This window comes from Micromys minutus, assembly GCF_963924665.1.
Source record: "Micromys minutus genome assembly, chromosome: 24".
Classification (NCBI taxonomy): domain Eukaryota; kingdom Metazoa; phylum Chordata; class Mammalia; order Rodentia; family Muridae; genus Micromys; species Micromys minutus.
Genome location: NC_137959.1, coordinates 32,633,455 through 32,657,212, shown reverse-complemented (window position 1 = coordinate 32,657,212; position 23,758 = coordinate 32,633,455). Strand labels below are relative to the sequence as shown.

The window sequence follows — 23,758 nt, the reverse complement described above, 5'->3', positions numbered from 1 at the left end:
ACATAAAACCAAGCTTTCAATCTTCAACAAAAAAAAAATTTTTTTAAAGTGTATGAGGGGTTGGGGATTTAGCTCAGTGGTAGAGCGCTTGCCTAGCAAGCTCGAGGCCCTGGGTTCGGTCCTCAGCTCTGGAAAAAAAAAAAAAAAAAAGTGTATGAAGTTTGTGAAGATAATTTGGCATGCAAGCATGAGGACAAGAACTGCTACAAGGCAGCTCTAATATTACGACAGCACTGGGGATGTGGAGCTAACTAGCCAACCAGCCTTGTCTAATGGGTGAACCCCAGGTCCTAGTGAGTGACTCTGTTTCAAATAACAAGGTGAAGGGCTCCCAAGGAAGACCACCTTTACAGTAACACCAGAGGCTGACCTTTTACCTGCCTGTATGCACACACATAAAAAAGGAATTCATGCATCATGCAAAATAAGCCACAGAATGCAATTCATTTGGGCTAGTTAGGCCCTTCTCTATCAAGTCACCAGAACAACTCACCAAAATCAACCAAGCATGCAAACAAAACACAAAACCTAAGTTATAATGAAACATGGGTACCCTTAATACATACTTCATCATAGTAGCTTCATAGCTTTGAGAATTCACCTATGTGGAGAAAATAAACCTGGCAATAACTGCTTTCCAGTTAAATGTCCACTTGCTCTTTGGACTTTTTCTGTGTAAAACATCTACAAGGCTTTTAAATGTTTCTTCTCTAGACGAGATCTGTGCTCAAAGCTTTGGGGTAAGAATTCATCCAAGGCTTCTGATTCACATATAAGAAGCAAGGCAGCAAAGTTTAAATCATTGAGTACTGACTTTTTATTATTAGTCACTGTTCATAATTTGTTTCAACCAAAAGACAATACACACAGCAGAATCCGAATGCATCCCATGTAAATGTTTACATTTATTTTATTCCTCACTCGCCTTCGACTTATCATTTTACTTTAAATTTTTTACATCTCAAAAATATGTCTGCAATAATTAGAACTCCATTAGCTGCCCCACTCGGAAACAGCCTTTTAATAATTTTACAGTAAAGAAGACGTGATGGGGCCTAATGAAAATGTAACTTACAACATCGTAAAAGGAAAAGGACGGTACAGGAACACAGTGGGGTTCATAAAGGAAGGCGTGCAGAAGCCCTCTCTCATGAGGTCCCCAAATAAAAATAAAAACAAAACACACAATGCGCAAATGCAGGTTCTTAAGGGGGAAAAGTCTCCAATGCTCTGTCTTGAAGCCAGGGTCAAGAAGCAACTGCTCCAGCTGCTTCAAGCCGCTTCAGCATTTTCTTCTAGTTAAGAGTTCCAGGTTCTAGGAAGGGAACCTTGTCCATGGGACCCACTCACTGCTATTGCTTGAAAAGGGTTTTCACTTTCAGTTCCACAAACAGCCCCACCCTCCTGAGCCAAAACTTGTCAGAAGTATTTTAAACTTCAGAACTTCCTGTGCAGTTCTCTTCCCCCACACCCAGACTGACGAATACTCTGGCATACACAGCCCTCCCAACCACAAAGTTGGTGAATACACATTTCTTGTTGTTGTTCTCTCTCAGTTTAGGACACCGTAGTTAAAATACATTCAGTAGGAAAAAAAAATACACATTCAAACTCCTTCCTCAAGTTCTCACGGCCAAAATATATTCCAATTAGAAGAAAATGAAGTTGAACCACAAAAGGGATATTTCCCTAACTTCCAACATTTTCTAAAAGGACACAGAAATGGAAAGCATATTATTATATAGGAGATGGAAATTTTCAAACTATTAGTGCTGGACAGTTTTAAAAGTCTATTGTCATATATGAGAGGGACAAAGGTTAAGAACCAGTAACCAAGCAAGGAATACCTGTACTGTTACACTGAGGAATGTTGCTTTAAATGGAAAAAAAAAAGACCTTAAAGTTTAACAGATGATAACATACACGGCAGAAAACTTCCATGACTCCCTAAACCATCTCAAGGTAACAGCACCAAAGCATCGTGGGAGAAGCATCTACAGTTGTCTGAGATTACTTAGAGGAATTCTCCCTTAGGATGACTCTGGGATGGGAAAGGATGACATAAAAACTACTCCTCAAAGAAGGCGATGCTAATGAGGTACAAGTGCATGTAAAAGTGTCAATAAGTGGGGCTCACTGCTTATCACCTTGGGCTTATTGAAAAGTCACAAAAATCACCCTCTTTACAATGGCTCTGAGGTTGTCAAATCCATCCAAATCTGTTTCCTCTTGAAGGGTTACATGAGGGAAAGGAATGAGTGAACTGTGTGAGTAGTCACAGAAAGGCCAAGTGAGAAGATAACTAATGCTGATCCTAGAAACTAAGAAGGCACGCTGAAGCTTTCAAAGATCCAATCACTTGGAACAGTCTTCACAGCCATCAGCATCCGAGGCAGGTATTTGGCTGCTGGTCCGTCAGTATGGTGTTCAGGTCATCTCCCAAATGAATTCCACAACTACACAGCACCCTTTGTGTTAAGGCCATGATATTTTTTATTCCTTCTCCATAAAGCCACGGATGATCGCAAACACTACCTCGAAACTCATCACCCAGGCAGATGCTTTGTCAGCAGAGGAGATCTTTCCAGCTCCACCGGCTAGCACTTGGTCTTGAGCAGCTTTCTTCAGATTCAACCCAGTTGGACAACAACAACAACAAAAAGCAACCAAAGACCTGAGCTGGTTAGCTACAAATGTAAGGGAGAAAATAAAGCCTCCACACAAAAAGGAATGTTAAGACAAATTCTATTCAAGAAATCCACCAATACAGCATTAATCCTATCACATTTCACAGCATTAAATATCCACCCAATGAAATCCGTCTGCAGGAAGTCCTGAAGGCTTTCACTGCACAGGCAGAGTAGAGCGGCTAAAAGCTTGCGCTTGTCACACCTGTTTTGCTGAACACAGGAGAAATATCCTGTTTATAACTCAGCTGTCCATTTATCCAGTCAAGTAAATTTCAGTAAATCTTGCTCTTAAAAGACCGTTAAGACCAGAAACTTTCCCTTTTGGAGCCTTTAGTTCAACTCCAGTTTGTCAATGTTAGGAATAATCTAGCATCTGATACAGAGCTAGGTTTGACAAGACACTGAAGATTTTAAGTAAAGGCGTGGTGAGATGGAGCAGGGAGAAAAGGAGATTTGTATCAAGGTTTAAAACTGAAGCCAAAGTGTCATCTTACTGCATAATACAGCTTGACAACTGCAGATGCTTTACAAGCAAGGGAGCCCACTTCTTCTTTCTCCTGCAGGAAACTGGACATGATGCCTGAATACCTGAACATATATAGTACATTAAACATGTACCACAGACAATCACCTTCACCTCATTCCAGCAAGACAACGTAAAAATTTGGTAACATCAGGGTCTTTTCTAAAAAACACTCGGCACTCTTACTGTTTAAAAAGCTCAAATCTTTAATGAAAATGTTCATGAAATTGGTTTCTTAAGAGACCAATTTCTCACACTCAGGAAAGGATATTCCTACCCTATGGTGACCTTAAGACTTGCTCTCACATAGGGGGCAAGGAAGCTACCAGGCTTCATTTCAACATCATGAAGTACAATGTAGGAACAGTTTCTTTAACCGTGTGGTCTTTATTCCAGTGCCAGTGTTACAGATACAACACAAATGTTCCATTAGAAGAAGGAATTCAAACGGAATGCCAAGGTCCAAGCCAGGCTCAGGAAATTAAAAGGGAGGATTGGAGCAACGGATAAGCTGACTCCAGTGTGCTCCAGATTGAGTCTGGTACTGCTCTTCCTATGGGCCATGGTGGCTGCTGACAGGGTCTGCTCCTTAAGACTGAACTCCTCTTTTGACCCATTTACCACAGCTCAAATAGGCAAGTGACAGGCTTGGGTGAAACACTGTGGGGGGAAATAGGATCATGAATAACTATTCATGTGTCTTTTAGAAAGTGTCCACTTTGCAATTTAATGGGAATTGATCTTGAAAATCATGGAGAGAGAACTCATGACTACAGCTAAAGAATGGAGAGAGAAAGGGGAGCTGGAAGAGCCTTGGAAGTTTCTATTACAAATAGAGCACCATATCCTTCATGCCAAATCTCAACAAAAGTTCTTTGAACTGCATCTGTCCAGTGTTTACAAACAACCTCTCAAGGTCTAACCAGCTTTTTTATATAACAAACATACATACATGTGTGTCTGTGTGTATACAGCAATGCACAGCAAAGGCTGACAGGAGCTTAACACCTCTTTCAAACATTGGGAGAACCAGCAGAAAAGGGCAGGGCTCCCTTATGTCCATTGTTACAATTCCACTCCAAATGCCCGATGGAAAAAGCGCCTTCTCGATGATAGCCACCTTGCCCAGTCCAGAGATACAACAGTAGAAAGTGGGGGCCACTCTTTGCTGCAAAAACAGAATGAGTGTTTTCTTGCCATGAATTCCAGTCCTCTCCTCCAGACCAGCTGCTGATTGCTTCAGTGGCCCAGAGAATGTTGATTCTGGCTGCAAAAGTGGGAGGGGTGAAGTGCAGAAAAGGGAGAAGAGGAGGAGGAGGAGTGCAAAGTAGCCTCGAGAAGCAGCCAGCCTCAACAGCGGAGGAGAGGACATTAGTCTTTACTGATGCTTCAAGGTCAGCAGTAACTTGAGGAAAACCCTCCTCAACAGTTCTCTCAGCTCCTCATGCCCATGGTACAGTTGGGGGGACTTGCCAGCAATCACAACCTCCTTCCCAGAATTCCTTTGATTGAGTGGGTAAGAATGAGAATGGTGCTGCACCCTCATTGCCAGGACTGAGGGGGGAAATTGTTCACTTCTGCTAGATCTTGCATTGCTGAGCCCTTGTGATTATATGTGAGCTTGATCCTCATTCGCAGCTGTTGCTATAAAAGGGAAAGAAATAAATTACTTCACTGAGATTAAATCTCCCTGTCTCTCAAGACTATAAATAGACCGTTTCTTGGAAATAGGGTTCCACTATATTGACCAGGCTAGCCCCAAACCCTTCAGTTCAAGTGATGGTCTGATTCAACCTCCCAGGTACTGAGGACTACAGGCACATGCTTGGCTCCACAGATGTATTTAATCCTAAAGGTAAATAAAATACATCCAGGTACTGTGTGTCAAGTGGCACACAGACAAACAGCCACTGCCAAGACATCTACCACTTTAGACTGAGACTAGAAGAATCAACATCAAGGCCATAAAGTAGAAAACATACACATCTAGAATACCAAGTAGGTCCCCAATGGTGAGGCAGGAGCTTGGGCAAAAGATTTAACTCTTTGTCCAAGTATCTAGAAAATGAGTGAAACACAGTTATGTGTTCTACATATGGGTCACCTGCTGGTTGGTTTATGAAGCCCACAGTAAACATCATCAATGTCTGTATTTCCAAAGAATAAAAGAAAAACCTGGGTACACTGGTAACAGGAATGGTTTTAAGTGTATTGTACTTTCTGTGGCAAATGTCAAATATTCATACATTAAAAAAAGTTTTGTTGCAGGTATCAGATGATGAAAATAATGTGTGCTTGTTTGTAGTAATGACATGCTCAAGATACAAAAAAAGAACTGAAAAAAGGCAAAGTAATTCAAGAGAAGGAAACAGCCACAGAGCTGGAAAAGCAAAAACTAAAAATCAGTTAGTTATGAAGTACAACCAGTTGATTTCATTGAGAAGATATAGTGAAACTCCTGCTAAATTGGTTTCTACTGTTATTTTTCATTTAACTACTTCACTTAAAATGTTTTCAGTTTTAATAACCATATAAATTACAGCAGTAAATAAGGATTTTTGATTCAACAAATAATTCTACATTTGGTTTAAACTTTTGCTAAATCCTCAAAACTATACCTTTAATCCTCACAATAGAGATTATTTAGTTGTATTTTAATGTCACTAATCTTTTTGATGTCCCTGGGCTTAGTTTATCTCTACAAAAGAACAAGGAAGTTAGAGTAGACATTTTCATATCTGAGTCAGAAACAAATAAAACTGAAACAAAGATTTATTTTCTAGAATGAGTTACACCTTATACAGCTCTATTTCAAATGTGTTACTCACCTTCTGTGGGTTCAGAACTTTAATGACTTGTGTGATGGTTCCTGTGTTAAATGCTGGGACAACACTGCTGCTAGGAGACAGAAGCTGCAGCTGGAATGTCTACAGAGGAACAAAGGGCACTCTTGAGAACAAACACTGGTGTTAGGTCAAAGATGTCAGCAAGTAAGAAGTTAGAGCCAGCAAATGGGTTCCCTAAGTTTTGCCAGTGCTTATTTTCCAGACACCTAGCCATGATATAGAAGCAGAGTCGCTTATTCAAGTCAAATCTCTGGTTTTAGAAACATAATAGTGCCACTTTCCTGTTTCTAGCTAAGGGAGCTCTAGGTCTAGCACTTCTCAAAAGGTAATACTCCTTGTTCTAGCTATCCTGCTAGTGGTAACTGATCAATTGTGCAAGTAAATACTGGATGCCTGTAGCCTGAAAGAAGCCAAAAAGAACCTGAAAGAAAAGCTTTCCAAATATAATAAACCAACATATTAGTCACTGACTATAGACCTAATGTTCCTGTGTAACCCCAGATGACTAGACCTCAGGAACTTGAACTTTTGTTTTCTAAAGCCTGAATAATGTGCACTATGCCAACATCTGTCACGATCTGCCCCTACAAGACAAGTAAAGGAATGGCTTGAAAAGCCAGCTGATAATATGTAAGTGGAACACTCAGGATTGTTCCACCAGAGACACAAGACCATAAAGAAAAAGTACACTCAGAACCAGCCCAAACAACAGAAAACTAAGATAAGCCAAATATCTTAATTTGTTGAGTGTGGATAAGTTTTTACCTGTTTACAGAGATGAAACAATAAAGTGCTTTAAGCAAGCCAGATAAGTCACTCTGTAAAAAGCCATTCCTGACTGACAGAGGAACCCTTTTATAAGCTCAAATATTAGAAAAGGTAGAGTCAAACTGAAAGCAGAGACTTATTATTTTGGTCTATTTTCAAAATGAATTATGTAAGGCAAAACTGTCATTACTAATATATTTCACTACATTTAAGATACTATCAACTATGATGCAATTTGTTATTTCACACGGCACCGAAAAAGAAAAACCATTTCCCAAATAAAATATAATTAGATATCAAGTATATTTTTCTATGGCATGGTGAGGAGGTGACCAAACTCAGGGCCTCATGTATCCCATCACACTGAGCTACACCTTAGCTTCAAGGTAGCAAGCTCAAACTGCACATCAACTTCAGAGACACTAAAAAATGAAAGCTATGTAGTAGAATCTATGAAATGTAGCATTTTGAAGCTCAAGATATACCAACAAAATACAGTGCCCAGTATAACACCCAAAACAAAGCCATACACATGATGCTGCCAGGCCAGTGTATCATTACTATTTAAGACCCTAAGTTGTAACAATGGACATTTTCTGACCACTGAATACAAGGATGGGGCTTCTATTGGGTCCAACATCAGAACCTCAGTCACTGTCCGAGTGGTAGTAGAAAACAGTTGTCATCATCACCACTCTTTGCAAATGAATCGACTTCAGTGAACACAGCTAGTACTAAGATCAAAATAGAACAGCTCTAGAATTTATTAGCAACATACCTATGCTACATAACTTTAAAACACACAAATTATACAGGATCTAAAAATTATGAGCAAAGGTTAACAAAGATAAACAGGAACTACAATAAAGCACTGTCAGCTTCCAGATGCATGTTGTATGAATGTCACGCTGCACGTGTCACAGAAAGATTAAGTTAAGCTAAGATTAGCTTTAGTTAAACTAGTATAGATTGTCTCAGTCTAAGACAGTGCTTGGCAAATTACAGCCTACTGTCTGTTCCTAACGTTCTGGAACAGAGCCATGCTCACTCAGTTGCATACTGGCTACAGCTTGAACCACTATCTTCCAGAGAGAACCTTTGTACTCTGCCCATTCTAAACGTCATTAAATTTTTTTCAGTGTTCAAAAACAATAATCCTTAAATTAAGATTTGTTAGACTTAAAAACACCTCAATTTACAAAGCAGCCATTGTCCCAATAGTAAATTGGAGGTTACAGAGGGGGATGCTTCACTCACCCAGGTATCAAGACAGGAAGTTTTCTGAGGCTGGAGGGATGACTGAGTGAACTGAGTGCTTACCAACACTGATGACCAGGGTTCAATGCACAGAGCCCATATGGTAGAAGGAGAGCACCACCTTCTGACTGCTATCTTCCAGCCTCTACTCACATACTATGACATGTGTACCCACACATACATAAAAACATATGCACAGACACAATAAATAAATAAATTTAACTTTAAAGGTTTAAAATAGCTGTAGTTTTTTAAAAATTTTAATTCTAATCTAGTGACTAGCTACCAAACAGCCCTTTATCTAAATTAGCATTTAATTCTGTGTTAAATTTTGTGGTTTTAGATCTTTGGTACTATATATTATTAAACCTATGTCAATATTCAAGCATTTCATTACCCTACCCAAAAAAGTATTTGTCACTGGGTCTAGAGTTACTGGGCCTGAGTAACCAGGTTCAGCAGTTAAGAGCAACTGCTACTCTTCCTGATGACCCAGGTTCAATTCCCAGCACCAACATCAGGCTGTTCACAACCACTTATAACTGTAGCTCCAGGGGATCAGATACCCTTTCTGGGCCTTATTGGATACAGACAGACAGACACACAGACACACACACAAAGAGAGAGAGACAGACACAGACAGCATACATTTACCGAGTCCCATCCAATTACATACAAAAAAATTTTTTAAGCATGTAACAAAGTAAAAGTATCAACTAAAATGGCATGTTTCAATGAACCACAAAGATGTTATAACACAGCTGACTTAAGTTAAATCTGAGATTTTAATCTCTAAACATTAAATGCATTTTTCATCAAATGCATAAAACAAAGTTAGCTAATTTTTAATCAAAATAAAAAGGCAGAGAAGCCATTGTGATACCTTTGGTACTGCAGCCTGGAAAACAAAGTCCGTCATGTCGAGCTCTGTGCTGTTAGAGGCCTGTATCGTTATCACTGTTACACTGGGGTTGGTGTTTGACCGTTCAAAGGTGAATTCTATCTTCAAGCCGTTCTTACTGTACGCTGTGATGGAGGGGATGCCTTGAAAATGACAGAAGATCAGTCACACTGGAGGCAACTAACAACAGAAGAATCAGTAGTCCTTTTGCTCAATAGCCACAACTCAGTGCTCAAGTAAGGAAGGGGATAGTAACTGTACCTGGAGCGATGTCATTAAAGAGAGGCTGTGATGAAAGCCCATCCAACAAGAATGGGGGCTGGGATATCTGTGGCACTGAGGCAGGGGTAGGAGCAGCAGCTGGAGCACCTATAACAAATTCCAACAAAAAGTCAATCTGAGGGAAGCACTGCAGTTACTTTGAACACAGATTAAAGAAAGAGTCCCAAACAATATACAAAAGAACAGACCAAACCAGAAGAACCAAAGTTCAAATGCCTTAGCTTCTATTCACCAAAAATAACCAACCATTAAAAAAAAATGCATTAAGTATCATTTTCCCCAAGATGCCTATAGCTACCCAAAAAGTAAATAACTCTAGTCTGGCTTTACCTGTTAGGGTGATGTCTCCCAGCAAGTCAAGAAGTTCTCCACCAGCAGATGCTGGTTTGCTTGTAGGTGCAGTTGGAATGACAGGTGTTATATCATTTCCTCCCAGCAAATCCAATAGATCATTGGCCTAAATAAGGAAATAATACCGTCATTCATAGGTTATTTGTCTAAAGTATATTTAACAGTTTTTTTCAATACTTAACAATAAGAAAGGCAATTATCAAGCAATCAAAAAATACTAAAGGACAACCGCTAAGAAATGAACTGTAAGAACTAAAATATCACCAGGAGTCCCATACAAGACTACCTGGCTCGTAGGTTGTGACCCAGAGGGTGGAGGTTTAGTCTCCAGTGGAGCTGGTTCTGTCTCTCCATTTGTCTGCACAATCTCAGAAGGGCCATTTGTGGTCACTTTCTCCATGACAGGCATTCTTTCAAGTAGGGCAGACCTAGAAGAATTTGCAGTGGTTAGTTACATTCTAGACAGTTAGCTTCGATGCTGAAATCTAATAGGGAAGCATTTCCCCTTTCCACCCAACACACACACACACACACACACACACACACACACACACACACACACACACACAGAGAGAGAGAGAGAGAGAGAGAGAGAGAGAGAGAGAGAGAGAGAGAGAGAGAGAGAGAGAGGAGGTGGATTACAATACATACATGACCTACATTCTCAATTGGATTAAGAACAGTCAGGAGTCTTTGAATAAACAAAATGTCTATCTAAATCCCCAAACATACTTCGTAGTAGCTGAGACAAAGACAAAGGAAATTGATAGGTATTATCAGACTTCAATTATGAATTAGGTATTATATAACAAAAAGAAGAAAAAAAGGCAACAAAATGTTAGAAATAATGGGATTTATGGGATTTTAATAAAATTATTTCTCTTGGGCCTGGCAGTAGTGGTGCACACCTTTAGTCCAAGCACTGGGAGGCAGAGGCAAGCAGATCTCCGAGTTTGAGGATAGCCTGGTCTACAGAGCAAGCTCTAGGGCAGCCAGGGTTATACAGAGAAACCCTGTCTCAAAAAAAAAAGAGGAAAAACTCTCTTGGAAAAAATTACAACTTCCTTTTAGTCAAATAAAATGGAAAATGATGCAAACTTTACATACAGAGGTGGAGGAGGGAGGTGGAATATAAAACACAATAGTTTTTATTTATTTATTTTGAGACAGGGTCTCACCATGTAATTCTGGCTGCCTGGAACTCACTCTGTATACCAGGCTGGCCTTGAAGTCAGATAGATCCACCTGCCTCTGCCTCCCAAGTGGTAGGATTAAAGACATGCCTTCTCTGACTTAATCCATTTACTTCTTAGGAGGTTAGAAAGAAGAGAAAATGGACAAAACAAAAGCAGCCAAGCAATGAGAATGAATGAAGAAGGATTATAAGCTCAGTAAATGCAACGCAAGCAACAAGTCTCCTTCAGGGACTACAAGGTCAAAGTCACTCAGGATGCCAGAGGTACATGCACTGCTTGGTTTCTTTTGCTCACCTCATGTGGTCATATTTCTTAAAAAGTGCATTGTATTCTACTGCCCTCTGCTGGAGCTCTACATCAATGCTGCTGCCGTAGATGGAAACAACTTTCTTAATTCGGCTGTAGGGAAGATAATATGATAAGTAAAATTAATCACTCAAAACACAAAATTTTTAATTAATCAGTGGAAATATTAAAGTTTCTTGGTTAAATTTTTGATTCATGTTTTCTTAATTCAAATTGTGTTTCAAGAACAAATATCACCATTCATTTATCAATATTCTAATTGTAACAAGAAATTTCTAAGTATTTATTCCCAATCCTTAAATTTACAAGAGGTTTGGGAATACAGTGTGGAGTACAGTGCTTTCATAGCATGTATGAGGAATGAGGTTCAATCTCCCCACAGAGGAAAAAAACCTTGCAAACAAAAGTGTCCATCACTTTGCCACAAAGGAAATATATACTATCCAACTCTCTTCCTTTGTAACTTTAAAAATAAGGTTTTAGCATCAGAATTCTCACTACAATCCTTCCAATTAGCAATTTAAACACTAAAATAATTATACTTCTCATAAAGCCTTACTTTGAAAATAAAACAGAAAAGTCCAAAAAAACTTTGTCTGGAAAACTTTAAGTCAATTTTTGCTCAAACTAGCACCAAAGTAAAACTCAAAAGATTTACACACACACACACACACACACACACACACACACACACACACACACAAAATCTGGATTTATTTCTATACCAATATCTAAATATATAATAAACCAAGGCAGGCACAGTGCTTCACACCTTTAATCCCATTTAAAGCAGGCAGATCTCTAAATTCAAGGCCAGCTCAGACTACAGAAAGTTCTAGGACCACCAGGGATACACCAGGGAAATGAGAGTTTCTCAAAAAACAACAAACCAATAAACTATAAATTTTAGAAACTGTACAATAAAACTACAGGTTTAGCTACAAAATAATGCACAGATAGGGAGAGACAATGACAGAACAAAATACCCACAAGAAGGAAGGATTAATGAGGAACTGATCATTCTGTGTGAGGTACTAAGTAAATTAAAACTCATTTTACTAGTCTCTAGTTTTCTCCATCCCTTTTTTCTAACCTTTATTTTTATTTTATGTTTATAAGTATTGTCTGAATATATGTCTGTTCACTATGTATGCTCAGTGCCTGAGAAGGCTAAAGACTAAGTTGGATCATTGAAACTGTATTACAGATGACTGTTAACCATCATGTGGGTGTTGGCAATCAAACTTGGATCTTCTAAAGAGTAGCAAATGCTCTTAACTGCTGAGCCATCTCTCCAGCCCCATTTTTGTCTAGTCTTGAAATTTTCTAAGGTAAGGTTTTAAATTCTCAGAGTCCCATGTAAGCTAACTTAGCCTGAAATTAGTCATATAGTCAAGGATGGCCATAAACACCTGATCTAGACTGTTTTTCTCAGTGCTTGAGACTAGCCCCAGGCTTGGTATGTGTTAGGCAAATAAATAAATATTCTACCAAATGAGCTACAGAAAGAGAGGCTAGGGAGATGGCTCAGTGGGTAAATAGATTCCCTTAGAAGCACTAGGGGTGGTGGTATATACCTATAATCCTAGCCCTATAGAGGTGATAATGTAGGCACAGAATATTGAAGCTTTGTGGCCAACTTGTCAAATAAATGAGCTTCCAGTTAAGTAAGAAACCCTATCTCAAAACTTAAGGTGGAGAGTGAGAGTGAAGACACTTGTATCTCCCTTGGGGAGTCACAGAACAACCCTTCCAGCTCTCCTTCCCTCAGTACTCACTTTACAGTACAGGTGAATCGAGTGGACAGCTTCATAATGGCAGTGAGAGCATATCCTCTTGTCACAGAGGTGGACATATTAGAGATCAGGACACTTTCTAAAATATCCAGCACTTCATCTTCTGTCACCTGGGAGAAGAAGATGCACCATGTAGCCAATGGAGACAGTAAAGTTCGGCATCAGTGAGTGGAGGATGCTACCTCCCGTGCAGTCCGCGCTAAGTTATTCACATCAGACCAGGTTTTTAAATGACCACTGTCAATTAAGATCAGGTATGACAGATGGAGAAGAAGCATACAGGACACAAAGAGTTCAAGGCTGTTGCCAAAAGCCTCTCAAAAGCCAACCTTCAATGAGCAAATGGAAGTGAACACATGCCTCCTTAACTGCCCAGAGTGGAAGAAACCAGAACTCCATTTGCAATGGAGAAAGTGAGACATCAGTAGTCATGTTTGTGTGGTGAGTAGTGGGGACTGAACCCAGCACCAATCCAGAATTCTAAAACCCTACTATATCCCACCAGAACCTCTAAAATGGATTTAAATCCACACAACCCAAGATACTGCATGTTCTTTTTTTTTTCTTAAAATTTATTTATTTTATGTATGTGAGTACACTGTAGCTGTCTCCAGACACACCAGAAGAGAACATCAGATCCCATTACTGATGGTTGTGAGTCACCATGTGGTTGCTGGGACTTGAACTAAGGACTTCTGGAAGAGCAGTCAGTGCTCTTAACCACTGAGCCATCTCTCCAGTTCAATACTGCATGTTCTAAGTACCACATGTCTAAAGTAGTCCTTCTGTAAAAAGCTTCCAAGGAATCAATTCCAACTCCCCATTAAACATTACTCCATTATCAAAAGCACATTCTCATTACCTCCTTAGCTAAGAACAGCATGAGATACCTGAATAGGCTCTTCCTCTTCACACTGGCCAGACACAAGAAGATCGCCATATTCGCCTATACACCATGCAGCCACTTGTACCAAGGGTTGCTGCCAAAAGAAAGTCAAGGCCTTCAATCTTCCCCAAAACAAAATTCTTTGTTGTGTGTGTCTGTGTGTGTATATGCTTAGATATGTATATGAATGTTTGTATATATTAGTTTAAGTGTGTGTGCGTGGACACAGCTGAAAGTAGAGGCCAGAAAACAACCTCTGTTGCTATTCAGATGCCATCCGCCTTTCTTTCTAATGTGCATATGCATGTGAACTCCTGTGTGGGTATATGTACACATGTGCACATATATGAGTAGAGGCCTGAGGTTGACATCTTCACTCCATCTCCACATTATTCATTGAGGCAGGGTCTCTCTCTACAGAACAGAGCTCACAAACATGGTTACCAGGTTTGTTTTAGCCTGCTCTGGATGTCTTGGGACTGTGTGAGTATGAGAATCACAGGTTAACAGGTATACCCAAGCATTTCTATGTTCTTCTGTTGGTGCTGGTGACCCCATCTATATGACTTTTGCTTTTCACGTTCATTCTGATGACCCCAACTATGGTTTTCGAGATTTCAGCTTGCACAGACAGGGCCTTAACTGCTAGGCAATGTCTGCAGTCTCAGCCACAGTTTTTGTTCAATTGTTTCAGAAACAAGAACTCTCACTGGCCTGTCATCACCAAGCAGGCTAGGCTTGCTAGCCAGAAAGCCCCAGGAATTCACCTGTCTCCTCTTCACCAGCACTAGCTACCACACGTGCCTTTAAAAGGGGGGAGTGTTGTGGGGTGGAGGGGTACAGAGGTGGATCGGGGAGTGGCGTACACCCAGAGGGCAGAAGCAGCAGGTCTTTATAAACCTGAGTGCAGACGGGTCTGCACAGGGAGTTCCAAGCTAGCCAAGAATACACAGTGAGATCTTGTCTCAAAAACCATAATAAATAATAAAAATAATAAAAGAATCGAGGGTACAAGTATAAAACTCAGGTCCTAATGCTTGTGGAGTACACAAACTTTTTCATGGCTGAGCCAGGTCCCCAAACTATGTAATATAAATTACATGTCATCAATTGTAAAGTTCGAAACAGGTTGTATGTCTCAGTATTAGTGATACAAGAAGAAAATCTGAGTACTCATCCCAAGAAGTAACAAAAGTGAAGTACTTACTTGAGAATAATCACCGAGAATTGCCTTGTACAGGCGCTGGACGGTGTAAGCATGCATCTCCACACTGTTGGTTATTAACTGAATCAAGTTGGGAACTGCATCATCACGAACATAGCTTCCTGCCTAAAAGGAAACAGGAACAGTTGAAGAGCACATAACCAGTGTGGGCAAGTGCAGGGGAACAGGTTTTCCAATTATTTTTGGAAAAGACTACACAAAAAACAACAACAAAAAACAAAAAGCAAAGATAGAGTAATTCTAACAACCAGGACCATAAACAGCCCAAGCCTCAAAGTCTGGAGAAAATATTTTAAGCTTTTTGATTCTAACAAATTCTAACACACACACACACACACACACACACACACACACACACACACACAAATTCTAACACACATACAAATCACCAGTCAAAATCAAAATAGAAAGTTTCAAATTTCCAAGGATGACATTTTTTTTTTCTACTTAGGTAAGACTCTGAAATTTCAAAAGATTTGAAAAACACATTCTTTGTGAACTTAATTACTTGTTTTCCACAGCTCCACAACACCATTAAAACCACATGAGCAAGCCTCAGAACTCACTCTAGGGTAAGCAATGACAGGCACCTGTGCACAGTGCCGAAGGACAAATCAATTTTGTTCTGTTTTGGTTTTTTGACTTGTTTTCAGCATTAGGGGCAAATATAACGTTCTCACAAACACTAGGCAAAAACTACTGCTACACCAGACCCCAGCACAGCAAATGAATTCCAAAATAAGCTTAAGATATCACACAGTTATTTAAAAACTAGTTCTCACTGATATTATACAATCAATCAATAAATAATGGGCATGGAGATATTTTGCATTTAATTATTCATGCACTGATCCACTGACTTTGGCATGGCACCTGGGACTGAAAACAGTCTTGTAAATGCTACCCAAGCACTCTATCACTGAACTTTCTCTTCAATCACCTTTCCTCCCCTTTTAATTATGTATTCTGCTTGCACGGATGCCTACCTGCATGCCCACTATCCATGAGGTCAAGACAGGGCATTGGATCCCCTGGTACTGGAGTTACAAGTGGTTGTAAGCCAATGGGTGCTGAAAACCAAATATGGGTCCTCTATGAGAGCAAAAAGTGCTCTTAATCACTGAGTAGTCTCTCCAGCACCAACCCCACCTCCACCCTCTTCTTACTTTCGTTCTTGTGTCTACGTATATATGGATGCACACACATACTGAAGCCAGAGGTTGACGTCAGGTATCTTCCTCAGTCACTCTATACCTTTTTTTTTTTTTTTGGAGACAGGATCTATCACTGATCCAGGAGCTTCCAATTTAACTGAGCTGGCTGGCCAGCAAGCTTGAAGAATCTGTCTTTGCCTCCACAACACTAGAATTACAAGAGTGCTCCACTATACCCAACATTTTCTTTACATAGGAATCAAACTCAGGCTCACAATTTGTTCGGCAAGTGTGATGGTTTGTATATGCTTGTCCCAGGGAGTGGCACAATTAGGTGTGGCCTTGTTAGAGTAGGTGTGTCACTGTGGGCATGGGCTTAAGACCCTCACCCTAGCTACCTGAAAGTCAGTCTTCCTCTGGCAGCCTCCAGATAAAGATGTAAAACTCTTAGTTCTGCCTGCACCATGCCTGCCTGAATGCTGCAATGCTCCTTCCTTGATGATAATTTGGACTAAACTTTTGAACCTGTAAGTCAGCCCCAATTAAATGTTGTCCTTTTAAGATTTGCCTTGGTCATGGTATCTGTTCACAGCAGTAAAACCCTAACTAAAAGCAAGTGTTTCACTGAATGAGCTGTTTCTGCAGCCCTGACTTTCATTTTGAGACACACTCTAACTACTCACTACTGGAACTTCCAGCCTGCTCACTTTCAATTATTAAACCTGATTTTTAAATATTCTCCCAGTATCTACAGCCAGGACAAAACAAAGCTACTTAACCTATGGGGAAGGTAAGTCCCAGGCAGTTAGAATGCTTTAACTAGCCACATGTGATGTAGAATGGGGATCCTAGTTAGCATCCCTCCACTGCGGAACACAACAGCAGAACTGACTTACAAGACACAAGGCCAGGCCTAAGCCTGTGCATTCTGGAAGGGCTGAGGTATCACAAGCAACCAGAATACTCACTCAACATGAAGAAAATGGTCAAAGCCAAAGTAGGAAGCTAAAAAGATCACATTAATACCCTGCCTGCAATGTCCCAGTAGGGTGCCTGTCAGTATCTGTAAGAGGCAAGGACCTGTTGTAAGGCAGAAGTTAGATTCTAATGTTCTATTCTCACAGGGCTAAGGAAGAAAAATCACATGGTGATCATAAGAATGAGTGCTCTAATTTATCATGACTTTTGTTAGAATATACATAATGTCCATTATCAATCTCATTTATCTACTTTCAGTTTTTGTATTAGGGTTTTACTCCTGTGAACAGACACCATGACCAAGGCAACTCTTATAAGGACAAAATTTAACTGGGGCTGGCTTACAGGTTCAGAGGTTCAGTCCATTATCATCAAGGCAGGAGCATGGCAGCATCCAGGCAGGCATGTTACAAGAGGAGCTGAGAGTTCAACATCTTCATCTGAAAGCTGCTAGCAGAATACTGACTTCCAGGCAGCTAAGACAAGGGTCTTAAAGCCCATACCCATAGTGACACACCTGCTCCAACAAGACCACACCTCCAAACAGTGCCACTCCCTGGGCCAGGCATATACAAACAACCACAGTCTTCTAGGAAATTAACTACATTTGCTAATAGCAAAATAAAAATCTAGCTTATCCCAGAAAATTCCCTACCAAATTCTGTTGGTGTTATGTCAAATGGGTCTTATAGTCTAAGTCAGTCTTTAACATACTCTACAGCCCAAGCTAGCTTTGAAATCCTGGAGGTCCTTTTCCTTAAGACTTCTAAGCTAAAATGATAGTCATAAGCCACCATGTTCAGTGACAAATGCATCTAAATCATCATAATTTATTGAACCAATATTCATTTATGCACTAACAATTGCTTCCAGTTTGCCTCTATTATAAAACAAGATTGAAACTTTTTGTTTGATCTGTTTCATTTATCTGTGTAGCCTTGGCTGTCCTGGAATTTACTCTATAGACCAGGAAAGCCTTGAACTCAGAGATCCACAGCTTCTGCCTGGGAATTAAAGATGTGTACTACCACCAACTAGCAAAATGAACATTTTTACATTCATATTTTCTGTACTTGTCTTTTTTATTTTCCTAAGCTAAAACCTAAAAATTGTATAAATGCAACAAAAGGTACAACAGAACACTTTAACTGCAGGTTTCCATGCTGCATTCTGGATAGATACCACTATCAAGTAACAGGTGTGTCCTGCTTCTCTATTAATTACACATTTTTATGTAGTTTATGTGTCTGGGTTAGTGTGCTGTGGCACAGATATGGAGGTCAAAGGACCTCTTCTCCCAACACAAGCACTCCAGGGATTGGGCTCGGGTCACCAGGACTGACGGCAGTCACTTCTACCTGTTCATTTTCTTTAACCAATACTAGAAATTGGGTTTGGAAAGTATAATAGAAGCCTAGTGGGCTGGCCACACCTGTCCTGCTGGCCAATACAGTGAGATCTTGTCTCAAAAACAGAAAGTATGGCTGGAGAGATGGCTCAGCTATTAATGTGAAGGCTTCCAAGCTAAAAGAGAGTATGAGAACAGGAACATCCCTATAATCACAGCATTCATAAGGTAGAGGATGAAAGATGGAGAATTCAAAGTCAGCCCTGGCTGCGCAGCCAGTTCTCTTCCAACATGAGCTATGTGAGGACTGTCTCAAAGGAGAAAACACCACAAATACACTTTGTTTTTACTTCTCCTATTATTTCTTTATTAGTAAGTGTGTTTTTCATTTGTTAAACATTTTTTTTTCTTTTTGTGAACTATCTATCCAAATGCCAATCACTGGTCACTACTGGATTTTTCCCATTTTATTTACATATTAAAGATATCAATATGCTGCTATGATATTTTCCCTACTTAGTTCCTAGATCTGCTGGTTTATGAGTTTCTAATTTTAAATGCATTTATTATATGAGAATATTTTCCTTTATGGTACCCATTTCTAGTAACATCATGGCAGACAGTAGATCTTCTTACTGTGCTATCACACTCTATTAACTAGTTAAAAAAGAAAAAAAGAAACCCTCAAATCCGAGAATGACAAAGAAAAGGCAACATCTAAAACAGGAACTGTAAAATAAACATAGTCATTCAAACCTTGCAACAACTGAATAGAGGACAGAACTCAAAGTTCAAGTATTTGCCTACTATGTGCAAGGTTTGGTCCCCAGCACTGCAAGGAAAAAATAATCTGCAATACCTTCCTATCTTATTCAAACACTTGTGAAGTTCTGTATAATGTCACCTGTTTAGGACTTTGAAGTCAAACTATCCACTGCTTCTCTCCACTTCCTGGTTTCAATGTCTTTCCATTGCTTTCCAAGCAGCCCAAGCTTGCTACCCCAGGATTTTTTACTTACTGTTCCCTCTGATTAGGACACACATATCTTCATGGCCCTCTCCTCCTTGCACTAAGCCCATTTCTTCAAATTTTACCTTTTCTAACCATAGTAAGTATATAAAACACTTGGCTTAGGTGCCTTGTGCACCAGCATCTATCCCTACCTGACATTATGTTACATGCTAGAAGGTTAACCTAGCCAACACAGTGAAACACATATGTGGTTAATTTTACAAAAACTATAGTCGCTTGGAAGGAGGGACCCTCAACTGAAGAACTGTCTCTAACAGATTAGCCTGTGGGGCATTTTCTTGATTAATGTCTGGTCTGGGGGGAAAGGAGGTCATGGGGTGGGGTGCTCAGCTCACTGGAGTGTTGCCACCCCTGTGCAGGTGGACCTAGGTCTTATAAGAAGGTAAGCTAAGCAAGCCACAGGGAAACAAGCCAGTAAGCAACATTTTCTGTTTCAATTTCCACCTCTGGGTTCCTGCCTCAGCTTCTGTAGCTTCTAAGTTCCAAACTCTTTTCTCCCAAGTTGTCAGTGTTTCATCAAAGCAAGACCAGGACAGTTACACAACTTCCAATCTCCTCCATGAGAATAGGGGTTTCATCCGCCTCATTTCTAGATATATTCAATATATAGTCTGGTTTAAAAAGCAACATACCGTTGTCAAGACACGCATAATTGTATCTATATGCCACCGTTTGGAAGGTGCGTACCTGAAAAAGCAAGGGTGAAAAACACTGAAATTCATAAACTGCACTATACCCAGTGACTTTCAAAAATTCTGTTCTACAATCTTTTCTAGGTTTTCTAGTAAAATAATTTTATTTGCATATATTACACCATGAAACCTAGCAGGAACTATCATTTCAACAAACAATCAAATATAACCAAACTCATATTTCCTATACTATTACAATAGAAGTAAAATTGAGCTGAAAACACGGAACTTGGTCACAATTTCTCAGAAGGCAAATCCGGAGGGCTAGGGAAGACAACTCAGTGGTTACAGTAGCTGCTTCAGAAACCTGGGAGCCAGAATCAGAGCTCCAGGACTCATAAATGCAGTGTGATGGCTATGACAGCAGGGAATACCAGAGCAAGCTGGAGAGAGGCTTAGCCAAATTATGGAGCCCTGGGTTTCACAGAGAGACCAGCAGTGGTTAAGGTGGAAGAGCAACTGAGAACATCAACCTTGGACCTCCACTTGCATGTGTGTCAGCGCTTAGTAAGTCAGGTTTTACACACAGCTTTAATTCAGATGCTTTTCTGCCTCTTCATAAAGGGTGTGAGGCTGAGAATGAATACAGAAGGAAAGTTCTCAAAAGTGAAATTCTGTTTGGTCTTACCATTTTCAACATTGGATACAATTACTTCTAATTCAGAGTGAGAAATAAATGCTGCCTGCCTTAGACATGTCTATTGTGTCTCTTGGCACCAGGTTTTAAAGATGCTTTTAGGAAGTTCCAAGCACCTCCTACCAATGAAAATAACAATTAAATCTTACTTTTCTGCAGCAAGGAAGATTCCAGATGCACAATCAGCTTTAAATTCTGGCTCACAAGAATCCAGAAAATAAAGTAATTCCTTCATCATGCCTCGGATATTATTCCCATTCACCAGGGCAAAACTCAATTCCATTGCACGTCTTGTAGAGGGGAAAGAAAAACATATTTATGGTGGGAATACACCAAAAGCAGTGGCATAAACATCTGTACAGCTTTGTGATCTCACATGACAATGCATTCATCCGATAGCTCTGGTACTGAGAGTGCTACCCCAATGCTCTTCTCCAGAATCCCTGAGAAAACCTGGGAGTGGTGGCACATGCATGACAATGTGTATCTATATGCTCTTGGGAGGTGGAGACAGGAACATCAGGAAGTCAATGGCATCTTCAGCTACACAGCTAGAAAAAGGTCAGCCTAAGCTACATTAGGCCCTTCCCAATAAAAAATAAATAAATAAATAATGACTAGATGAATAACAATACCAATAAAAACTTAGAAAAAGTCTAAAAATATATTTATGATATTCTACTTGCACCCCATTTCTGCATAAATATAACTTTGTTTACATCAAACAGCATCATAGGACTGGGTTATCCTAATTATTAAGAGTACCTGCCTGTCATGTTCAAAGCCCTGGGTGCCACACTCTGCAGTGCAGAAACTGAGTAAGTGAGCCTTATCTATACTCCCAGCACTGAGAAGGTAGAGGCAGAGGATGATAAATTCACAATCATTTTCAGCTACATACTGTCTTTAATACCAGCCTGGACTACATTAGACCCTATCTCAAAGGGGGAGGGGGAGATAAAAGTTAAAAGTGATAAAAATAAATCTTAAAATACACTTGTTATGGGACTGAAGAGATGGTTCAGCCATTAAGAATTCAGGTACCTCACATGCACATGTCTATGCACAATCATACATAAATGTATCTAAAGGTAACAAAAATTACTATGTGTGGTGGTCCATGCTTTTAATTCCAACACTCAGGAGCAGAAGCAGGTAAGTTTCTGCAATTCCAGCATTTGAGAGGCAGAAGCAGGAAGGTCATCATAAGTTTAAGGCCAACCTGGTCTACATAATGACTTCCATATCACCCATGACTACATAAAGAGATCTATGTTCCCAAAACACAAACAGGACATCAACAGACATGCTAATTTGGAAGAAAGCATACAAGGCATCAACCATAAACAAAGGAATAAGGAATACTGAGAGCAGAAAAAAGTATTCTTCCCTAGAGTAAGACACACACATCTATACCTAACAATAATTAAAGAGAAAGAGGCTACGAACTTGAATGAGAGCATATATATGTAACATTATACAGACTGAACAGAATATTTGTAGATATTTAGAGGTGTGTGTGTGTGTGTGTGTGTGTGTGTGTGTGTGTGTGTGTGTGTGTGTGTAGAGAGAGGCCCATAAGAGCAAGGAGTACATGGGAGGAATTGGAGGAAGAAAATAATGTAACTGGGAGGAATTGGAGAAGAAAATAATGTAACTGGGAGGAATTGGAGGAAGGAAATTATGTAATTATAATATCAAAAAGTAATTATTTTGAAAAAGGTATAAAAATTATAGTAAAAGCAAACTTAATAGGAAACTGATCATTGGGAAAATATCTTTAAGATCAAATAAAAGTTCCTTTAGATTCCTACTAAGTTTGGTAATAAAGGCAAAGCTAAAAGTATTTAATATATAAAACTCTATATATATTTTTTCATATTTGGTCAAATTTTAAAATATTTTTCATGACCAGAATGATGGTGCATGCTTATAATCCTAGCACTTAGGAGCTGGGAACAAAAGAATCAGGAGTTCAAAGTCAACCTCAGATGCACAGAAAATTGAGACTGTCTAGTGGGGGAAGAAAATACTAAACATATGACATTTCAAAACTAACAACTAAGTACATGATTCCATATTAACTAATACACACAATAGCAATTCAACCCTCACCAACGTAATCATTCCAGTAAGAAGTTAAGATAGTTTTAATATGTAAATTCAGCTTAGCCTCTGTAACCTTGGGTAAGCCTCTGAAAGTGCTTACATTTACATAGGAGGCAACAGTGCTGAGAAAAGGTGCACTGTCAGCAATGCTGAGTTTCAGCACAGTGGTGAAACACTTAGCTGATGGATCACTTCCTCCTCCAGCACAGGAACACAACACCTCTACTAAGTAAACACTGGCCCAGTGCATCTGTACCAATTATTTCACCTAAGAACTGAGAGCCCGCTCAGTACACAATTCCCCATCTCCCACGGGTCTCTAACTCATTTCTGAACACAGTGACTAAATACCTAAATGCTTGGCTCTCAAAACTGCTACAAACTATCAAATTAATAGAGGATAGACAAAGCCTTATCAAAAATCTGTTTCACTTAACAATGCTGGAGAGACTCTCTTCTTACCTTTTTATCGAGACATCCAGATCTTTTAGGCAGTCCACAATTGTGCTTCTATGCCTCTGTACAGCATTATGATCTGTCTGCACAGTCTTCAACAGAGACGTCAGTGCAACGTATCTGCACGGAAAAGTGTTTCATAATAAATAAGCTAAAATGTAAAACTCAAGGCAGTTTTCCCTCTGAATTATAACAAAGATGTCAAATAGATGAGGAAATGCACATGTGAAAGTATTCCAGGGTAAGCACAGAGCTCGTGAGTAGGAAGTAACATCTTTAAAGGTACAGGAGCAGAACCGACAGATGTGACAAGGTGGGCGTCTT

The 23,758-nt window shown here is 39.7% G+C and overlaps 1 protein-coding gene across 3 annotated transcripts in view; it reads right to left on the bottom strand.

Annotated features, from left to right (window-relative positions):
- Nucleotides 1–793: 793 nt before the first annotated feature.
- AP1G1 (adaptor related protein complex 1 subunit gamma 1) overlaps nucleotides 794–23,758 on the bottom strand; it is a 76,616-nt gene continuing 53,651 nt past the window's right edge. For all 3 annotated transcript variants that reach the window (XM_080937258.1, XM_080937259.1, XM_080937260.1), the window contains 13 exons: nucleotides 23,441–23,554; nucleotides 21,019–21,159; nucleotides 20,173–20,227; nucleotides 15,010–15,132; nucleotides 13,807–13,896; nucleotides 12,899–13,026; nucleotides 11,109–11,213; nucleotides 9,905–10,046; nucleotides 9,598–9,724; nucleotides 9,247–9,354; nucleotides 8,968–9,128; nucleotides 6,042–6,140; nucleotides 794–4,857 (listed from right to left, as the gene is read on the bottom strand). In XM_080937258.1, coding sequence (XP_080793384.1) covers nucleotides 4,756–4,857; nucleotides 6,042–6,140; nucleotides 8,968–9,128; nucleotides 9,247–9,354; nucleotides 9,598–9,724; nucleotides 9,905–10,046; nucleotides 11,109–11,213; nucleotides 12,899–13,026; nucleotides 13,807–13,896; nucleotides 15,010–15,132; nucleotides 20,173–20,227; nucleotides 21,019–21,159; nucleotides 23,441–23,554 — 1,495 coding nt within the window. In that variant the 3' untranslated portion in view covers nucleotides 794–4,755. The remainder of the gene's footprint in view (nucleotides 4,858–6,041; nucleotides 6,141–8,967; nucleotides 9,129–9,246; nucleotides 9,355–9,597; nucleotides 9,725–9,904; nucleotides 10,047–11,108; nucleotides 11,214–12,898; nucleotides 13,027–13,806; nucleotides 13,897–15,009; nucleotides 15,133–20,172; nucleotides 20,228–21,018; nucleotides 21,160–23,440; nucleotides 23,555–23,758) is intronic.